At 25.5% G+C, this 9,301-nt stretch overlaps 1 protein-coding gene across 3 annotated transcripts in view; it reads right to left on the reverse strand.

The window, feature by feature from the left end:
- Positions 1 to 651: 651 nt before the first annotated feature.
- Positions 652 to 9,301, reverse strand: part of LOC117177374 — a 15,634-nt gene continuing 6,984 nt past the window's right edge. The window contains exons 3-7 of one of the 3 annotated variants that reach the window (XM_033368018.1): positions 7,164 to 7,286; positions 6,901 to 7,065; positions 3,007 to 3,171; positions 2,718 to 2,763; positions 1,017 to 1,133 (exon numbers count right to left, since the gene is read on the reverse strand). In XM_033368018.1, the coding sequence (XP_033223909.1) occupies positions 2,740 to 2,763; positions 3,007 to 3,171; positions 6,901 to 7,065; positions 7,164 to 7,286 (477 nt within the window). In that variant the 3' untranslated portion in view covers positions 1,017 to 1,133; positions 2,718 to 2,739. Of the gene's footprint in view, positions 1,134 to 2,717; positions 2,764 to 3,006; positions 3,172 to 6,900; positions 7,066 to 7,163; positions 7,287 to 9,301 lie in introns of all 3 variants that reach the window. The other 2 variants (XM_033368016.1, XM_033368019.1) reach the window with 2 other exon arrangements.

Below are 9,301 nucleotides of genomic sequence, written 5' to 3' on the forward strand. Positions count from 1 at the left end.
CAATTAAATTTTCAACCCGAAAGTAGGACTTCTACAAAAAAGGTAATTTTCAAAAAAATAGTTGACTTTTCACCTAAAATAGCTGAATGTTCGACAAAATAGTTTTATTTTCAATAAAAATAGCTTAACTTTCAACAAAATGTTTGAATTTTCAATCAAAATAGTTGAATTTCCAACCAGAATAGTTAAAGGTTTAACAAACAAAATTCTCTTTTTAGTTTGTACAGCAGAATAGGACTTCTTCAAAAAGGTAATTTTCGAAAAAGAATGTTGAATTTTCAGCTGTCATAGCTGAATTTTCAATAAAATAGTTAAATTTTCAACCAAAATATGCAGTTGAATTTTCAATTAAAATAGTTGGATTTCCAACAAAAATAGTTGTTATAAAATAAAATTGTATTTATGGTAAATTAAACATAAAATTACCCTCTGGCTTTCGGGACGTTGTTTTATTTGTTGATTTGTTCACGTGTAGATTAGGTGGAATGTAATAAATAAGATTTACATCACAAATAGAAAACCAGTTTTATTTCATTCCTATGTAACAATCCAAAATGTACTTTGATAAATTAGTGACTAGACTAAACACAAAAAAAAAACAATTTCACTACGTTAATTCAACAATATAGAAAATAAATAAAAATTTAATTCTTCAAGAAGTTTATTACGTTTTTTCATAACATCTACACTTTTTAACAACTTTAATAAATACATCATTTGTATCATTTTTTGATGTTTAGATTTTATTTGTTACAATAAAGATGTCAAAAAATAATTTATAATTTAATGATCTTGATATAAATGAATTTTAGTGAATGATGATTTTTTTACAGTCTTTGAAAAATGAAGTGGATCTAAATGTGCAAATCCACCTCCTGATTTCTAAATTCTTTTTCAGAAAGCATGTGCCATCGATATCCCAAAATTCTCGATACTTCCCTTTCAGTGCCTTCGTAACTATTGCTATTCATTTTAATCCACTGGTAATGATTGGGTGACCAGTCGGTGACATTTGACCAATCCCGGTCGCATCTTTTTAAAATCACGTTTCGCCGGACGTATAAATAGCGCAATCTTTTTGCCGTCGATACTATTTCTAGGATCGTAGCCGTTGATATTTTGTCATGAATCATCTGTACAGGACCAACGTTCAATATTTTTATTCGTTTTAATCAAAATAAAAAGCGACATTAATTCGGTTAAATAAAAACAAAGATCATGCTTTCTTCAAAAAACATCCACCTAGGAAATATTAAAACCTGCCACCGAATAAGTTTTCCAATTGAAACGTTGAAATATGATACAACCAAAAATGAATTTTCGACAACATAGTTCAATTGTCAACCAAAGTGATGAATTTTCAATTAAAAAATGAGTTTTTAATCAATCAGATTAATTTTCTATTAAAAAATATGAATTTTCATTAAAAATGTGTTTTTCAACTGCCAGATGAATTTTCAACTAAAATGGTGGAATAACTGGAATAGTTGAATTTTTAACTGAATAGATGACTTCTCAACCAACAAGATCAATTTTCTACTAAAAAAGACGAATTTTCAACTATAAAAGAGTTTAACTTTCAACAACGTAGTTGAATTGCCAACCAAAAAGATAAATTTGTAACTAAAATTATGGAATATTCAACTATATAGATGAAATTACAACCAAGAGGATTACATTTATACTACAAATACGCATTTTCAATTAAAAAGGATAAATTGTCAAACAAAAATTTAATATGTAAATTTCCAGTTAAGAAATCAATTGTTAATCAATTAGTTAAGTTATCAACCAAAGAGGAGAATTTTTCATTAAAATTATAAATTTTTGAAAAGATAGATTTCCACTTAAGAACATTAATTTTCAAACAAAGAGATGAATATTCAATTAAAATTATGAACCTTCAACTGGAATGGTTGAATTTTCAACTAAAAAGATGAATTTCGAACCCAAAAGATTAATTTTTTTACCAAAAAAGACGAACGTTCAAGTTCAATTATCAGTTTAGAAAATTAATTTTCAACTAGAATTGTCAAATTTTCAGAAAAAGAAGTTAAATTTTGTCAATAAAAAAACGAATTTTAAATAAAATAATTACATTTTTAACCAAAAAGATGAATTATCAACTCAACAGATGAATCTTCAACTAAAATAGCTGAATATTCAACAAAATTTCAACAAAATATACTTTTGTACCAAAAAGTGCAACTTTCAACCAAAAAGAATGAATTATCAGGGGAAAATGTAAAAGTCGATATTTCAACCAAAAAATATTTTTAATGTAAAATACGAATTGTCCACAAGAGCAACGAAACTGTTGAATTTTCAAACAAAAAGATGAATTTCCAACCAAGAGGATTAATTTTCTTTGAAAAAGGACGAATTTTCAACAAAATATTTGAATTTTTATCTAAAAAAAGATCAATTTTCAAGCAAAAGTAGAATAATTAAATTTACAGTTAAAAAAGTGAATTTTTTACGAAAAAAATGAGTTTTAACAAAATAGTTAAAGCTAGTAATCTAAAACTACTTTATTAATTTTATATTAAAATTTCAAAAAAATTTAAGCACGCGCTTTAAAAGAATTTCCAGGTTTTCCAGGTAAGTATACACCCCGTCAAAGAATTTTTTACTTTTTCAACATTAAAATGTCGCTGGCAGGCCTGAATATGGCATTTTGGATTAAAAAGAAATTTAAAGAAAAATAAGAGTCATACCTAATTTGAATCCTTTTTCGATTCAAGTTTGGGTACTGAAACATAGCTGAGGAGAAAAAGGTACGATCATAAAAATAGCAAAGCATGCCAAAGAAAAAGTTTAAAACTTTGGTTTAGATTTTGAACAAAGTTCTCGTAGGATTTTATCTACAATAATTAATGCTGAGTGTTAAAAAATTAGTCCAAGGGTAGAAAAATACAGACTTTGTTATTATCTATGTACAATAGCCATCACAAACGAAGTTAAGCCAATGCAACACAATAAAGTTTTTCCAACTTAAAAAGCTACCAGAGTGTGGAGATTTGGACACATTCGGCAAAATCTGACGATAGCCTCGTCTATTCGTTTTGAGAAATTTTTGGGCAGATAGTATCTGGATAATCCTTTGAAAGCATAGGCTCTGATCGTTGATCCGAAACACGAGGCGTGTTCTAGTATGGCAGATACTGGAACCTGCAATTGATCATGAGTATTCGAAAATGCAAAGTTGAAAGAAGTATAATTTAACAGGCCTCACAGTTCCTATGGGTTCAAATATAGGGACCAAAAGGTACTTTTTGTCACGATAATATGGTATTTTTTTCGAGCTCAATACAGAACAAATTCAGGAAAAATTCAACAGACTTAAAAACAATTTCAGTTAAATTCCAAAAAAACCCAAATGAATTGGATATAATTTTTAAATACTTTTAAAACTTCACTGAATTCAGTAAATTTGAAATGAGCTTAGAAAAATTCAAGGGAATTCAAAAGAATTTAAGGTGAGGTTACAAAACTTCGGGATTAATTAAATAAAAAATTTAAAACAATTTTGAATTCATTGAATTAAATACAATTGAGTGAATGTAGAAGAAAAATCCATTGAGATAAATAGAATTGAATGATTGTAGAAGAATTCAAGTAAATTAAAAAGATTCCAAAGAATTTAAAAGAATTCAGGATGAATTTAGACAAATTTAAAATCTCGTAAAATCTTGAAACCCTACTAATTTCTAAGCAATGAAGTAACTAATGACTGCAAAACAATCCAAGTTAAATTAAAAAGAATTGGAGAAAATGTTAAAAATCGAAAAATTCCATTAATTACAATAAAATTTGAGTGAATTTAAGGGAAATGAGAATAATTCGATAAAATTAATCAAAAATCAAACAAAATTTAAACAATTATCAAGTGAATTGAAAACAATTCAAAAATATGAAAAAATGTATTAAATTAGGTTTGAAATGACTTTTGAAAAATTAAATACAATTTAAAGGAATTTGAGAAAATACCTAAAAATTCAAAGTGAGTTTGAAACACTTCAAATCGAATTTTGAACACACTTTTTTTAAATCCACTTAATTGAGTAAAACTGAGTGAAATTAAAAGAATTCAAAAAGATTTAAAAGAATTCAGGATAGATTATTAAGATTTCAGGGCGAATTCTACATTAATCGTAAAAAATATTTTTAAAACTCTTAAAATTTTTGGAACTTTACGAAAACCCTCACTTCTGAAACAAAAAACTTCCAAACCTAAAATACTGGAAAATCTATGAAAATATCTTGATAGCTCTTAAACCTCCATAAAATCATTTAAATCCTAAGAAATCTTCTTAAAATCCTTGGAATCTTTTGAAAGACCCTTACTCCCTTATAACCTTAATGGTCCTATAATAAAATATTGATTAAATTAATTTTGTTTTCAACCAAGAAAGAGAAAAACAATGTTTTAAATGCTTTGAAATCCCGTTAAATTACTGCAATTCATTAAAAATTTCTTTGCAATCTTTTAAAATAGCATAAAATATTTTTAATCGTTTAAAATATGTTGAAATTTTTTAAATACCTTGAAAATGCCCAGAAATTTGAGAAAATGGTTTGAAACATTTCAAACTCTTTGATTATTTTGCCAAATTGATCCTCAGGATAAATTAAATACGACTTTTAGAAATTAAAAAAATCCATTGAAGTAAGTAAAATTAACAAAATCTAGAAGAATTCAAGTGAATTAAAAAAATTCAAAAGAATTAAATGTATCTAGGATAGATTAATAAGAATTAAGGGTGAATTCCAAAAGATAATTTCGAATCTTAGAAACTCTACGAAATAAATCACTTCTCTTGAATAAATTCTTTAAAATATCTTAAAATCTTATAGGTCCTGTAAAATCGTTCCATATCTTCCGAAATTCAAAAAAAGTTTTTATCCTCAAATATTTGAAACCCCTTGAAACTTATTCAAATCATAATAGATAGCAAAATGCCCTGAAATATTTTAAAATTCTTTACAATATTTTAAATTAAAAGCTTTTGAAAATGCCTTAGTCTTCAACTGAAACAGTTGGATTTTCAACTAAGCAAAAAATTAATTTTTACTAAGAAAGAAGATGCATTGTTAAACTAATCTTAAATAAGTTAATTTCAAGCTTAAAAATTTACGTTCCACAAAAAAAACTAACTTTCACGGAAATAGTATGTCGCTAAAGTTTGCAACGTTTAAAAAAACGAATTTCAAAGGGTGATGAATTTTCAACTAAAATTGTAAATATCTAACTGTAATAGTTGAGTTGTAAACTAGAAAGATGAATTGTTAAATAAAATTATAAATCTTTGACTAGAATAGGTAATTTTTTTACCAAGTAGATGAATTTTCAACCAAGAAGATTAATTTCCACTAAAAACGATGAATTTTCAACTAAAACAAATTGCTTTTCAACCAAAAGTTAAATTTTCGGCAAAAAAATACTATTCATCCAAAGAAAAAAAGAACTTTTTAATCAAATAACTCATATCTCAACCAAATAAATGAATTTTTAATTAAAATTATAAATATTTAATTGGAACGCTTGAATTTTTAACCGAAAGGAGGAATTTTTAAACACGAAGATTAACTTGCAAGGAAAACAAAATTACAAAAAAAAATATATTTGTAACAAAATATGCAGATTTTCAATGTAATAGTTGAATTTTTAATTGATGGAATTAATTATCAACCAAAGTGATGAATTATAAACTAAAATTATGAATCTTCAACTAAAATAGTTAAATTTGACACCAAAAAGATGAATTTTTAATTATAAAAATTTGTTTTCTACAAAAAAGCGATTTTTTCACAAAGTACATAAATTTGCAAGCAGCTACTTTCATTTGTAAATGAAAAATAACAAATTTTCCTACAAATAGTTGAATTTGTATCTAAAAATGATACATATTCAACAAAAAAAAATGGTTAAGTTTCCTGATAAATATCTAATTCTTAACCAAAATAAAAGATGGATTTTCAGCAAAATAGTTCAATTTTCTACTGGAATAGATCAATGTTTAACTAACAAAATTGATTTTCAACAAAGCAGATATATTTTCAACTAGATACAAATTTTCAAATAAAGTGATGAATCTTCAAACGAAAAAAAAACATAATGAAATTTTTTATTATAATTCAGCAATATTTCTTCTTTGAAATTATATTTTTATTCTAACAACTACATGAAGTACTTTCTTTATCTAAAATTTGAAGAAATTCGAATGATAATTCTTTTTCAAAATTCATGTCCCGGAAGTTAGATCCACAAACTTATTTTTTCGAAAAAATGCAAGTTTTGCTTAATAAAAAGGGATAAATCGATTTTTTTTTTAATTTAAGAAAATGATTGTTTATATATGTTTGAAATATCATCAACTCGATTATCAAACTTAAGTCAGCGAAAAAAATCTCAGAGAACAAAATTTCAAAAGGTTTTTCCCACAATGGAATACAATAAACCTTCAATAATTAATTATGATTTAATTAGAGTAAACTGATTTAATCAGAAAATCCTGAGACTGTAGATAAGATAGAAATAACTTTTCTAAATTAAACAAAAATATTAAAATAATGAAAACTTGCATTTTTCTGCGATTATAAGTATATCCCCGTTTTTTAAATTAAATTCCCGGTCATTTCCCCACCAATAAAGTTTCCAGTTTCCCGACCAATCTGCCAACCTGTTAATCCATAAGTTAGTTTATTGAAAGAAAAGTGACATTATTAAAAGTTACATTAAGGGCTGCACCGAGGGTACGATAGGGACCAAATCTTAAAAATAGGGTACTTTAGGGACCTCAACTTAATATAGGGTACAATAGGGGATATAGGGATCAGCCTGTGAGACCTGTAATTAATAATTTAACGAGGAAGAAGAAGAAGAATTTGGAAGTCTACCTGAGACTTTGGACTGTCTATGACAATGCTGTAGCAAGGAATTGATTTGTAATTTAATAAATCCACTGCCAATATCATATCGCTGGATTTTTGAGTTTCTATTTCAAAGTGCACCTTTAGATTGGGATTGTTTAATCTCATCTGTGACCAGGAGAAATTCTTTGGCTGCAATTCAATTTTTGTTATTTAAAAATTTTAATTTCAATGTACCCAGCAGATAAATTTCAATTTTAAAAATTTCAAGCAATCCTATAAGTATTTACCAAACGTATAGTCGTATCTTTGGGACTGTAGCGATTTTGTACGATATGGAGGTGTTGTAACTTCGTATAACCAAGCAGTTCTATAACATCCTCATCTAAGTTCTGAGGACTGATGACTAGAGTCTAAAACAGTTTAGAAATAAACTAGAACATCTTCAATAATTATTCAAATATTTTAATCTGTATATTATTATTACTTCCTCAAGATAATTATTCAGGATGGCCTTAAAACTTCCGTTTTTTAAATTCTCTGATTTTTACCCTAGCAATTTCTTATTTTCCCTGAATTTAAAACATTTCTGTGAAATAAATCAGAATTCCACGTGAATGTTATCGAATTCATGATAAAAATTCCACTGATTTCAACAAAAATGGAGTGAATTTATAAAAATTTTATTTTATTTTTATTATTATTATTTATTTTTATTTTATTTTTTAAAGTTTTATAAAATTCATAAAAATTCAAGGCTAATTAAAAAAAATCATGTGAACTGAAACCAATTAAAAAATCTTAATTTACAAAATTTACAAGAATTCAGAGTGATTTCTCGTTAACAAATTCTTTGATATCCATTCAAATAATATAAAATCACGTGAGAATATGTGAAATCCTTGGTTTTGAAATACCCTAAAATCTTTAGAACACTTTAAATTAAATTACTTTAAATTATTATAATCTATTAAAAATTACTTATAATTATTTTAAATACCATAAAAAAATTTTAATCCTTTTAAAACTTTTGAAATCCCTTCCAACTATTTAAAACACTTTAAACCCCAATGGAATTTTTACAAATACCTTAAAACCATCAAAAACCCTTTGCAATCCCTTCAAATTATTGAAACATATTACATTTTTTTGAATATTCGAAAATACCCTGAAATATTTCAAAAGAATATAAATATTTTAAATCATTTGGAATCCCTTAAAATTATTAAATCTATAAAAAAATTCCTTGGGACCTTTAAAATACCCTAAAATATTTAAATCATTTGAAGTCCCTTCAAACTTTTAGAAGTCCCTTGGTATTTTTAAAAGTACCATACAATCTTCAAAATTCTTTGAAATCCAATCAAATTATTATAACATATTAAAAATGTCTTGGGATATAAAAATGCCATGAAATATTTCAAAAGAATTCAAATCTTTCAAACCCTTTGGAATTCCTTCGAAATGTGTTAAAAATTCCTTGGAATTTATAAAAATACCCTAAAATATTTTAAATTCTTTGAAATCGATTACAGATTCCTTGGAATCGTTTAAAATACTCTAGAATATTTCAAATCCCTTCAAACTTTTTCGACTTCCTTAGAATGTTTAAAAGTACCAAAAAATCTTGAAAATCGCCTTAAATTATTGAAACCTATAAAAAATTCCCTGAAATAATTCAAATCTTTCAAATTCTTTGGATTTCCTTCGAAATCTATAAAAAAAAAGTCTTGCGGTCTCTTCAAATGATTGAAATCTATTGAAAATTCCTTGGAATCTTTTAAAATAATGTAAAATATTTAAAATGCTTTGTAACTTTTTTAAAACCTTAAAAACGTTATAATCCCTTGAAAATTCCTTGCAATTTTTAAAAATATTCTTAAAAACATTCTCTTTTCGAATCCCTTCAAATTATTAAAAAAATATTAAATATATATCTTGGAGTCTTCAAATTGTTGGAATCGATGACAAATTCCTTGGAATCTTTTAAAATACTTAAAATGTTCTAAAATTCTTTAAAATCCCTTAAAACTTTTTTTTTTTCGCTCTTTAAAATCTTTTGGAATACCTTCAAATTATTGAAAACTATTAAAAATGTCTTGGAATCTCCAAATTATTCAAATCTATTACAAATTTCTTAGAATATTTTAAAATGGTCTGAAATATTAAAAAAAATTGAAATTTCTTCAAACTTTTTAAAGCACTGAAAAATTACTTGGAATTTTTCTTAATTACCCTACAATCTTTAAAACCTTTGAAATCTTTCAAATTACTGAAACCTATTATACAATTTGTAAAACCTTCAAAAATATCCTGAAATATTTCAAAAGAATGAAAATCTTTTAAATATTAAGGAATCCCTTAAAATTTGTGAGAACTATTAAGAATTCCTTAAAATGATTAAAAATACCCTAACATCTTCACAATC

The sequence above is a fragment of the Belonocnema kinseyi genome, chromosome 7 (genome assembly GCF_010883055.1).
Source record: "Belonocnema kinseyi isolate 2016_QV_RU_SX_M_011 chromosome 7, B_treatae_v1, whole genome shotgun sequence".
Taxonomy (NCBI): Eukaryota; Metazoa; Arthropoda; class Insecta; order Hymenoptera; family Cynipidae; genus Belonocnema; species Belonocnema kinseyi.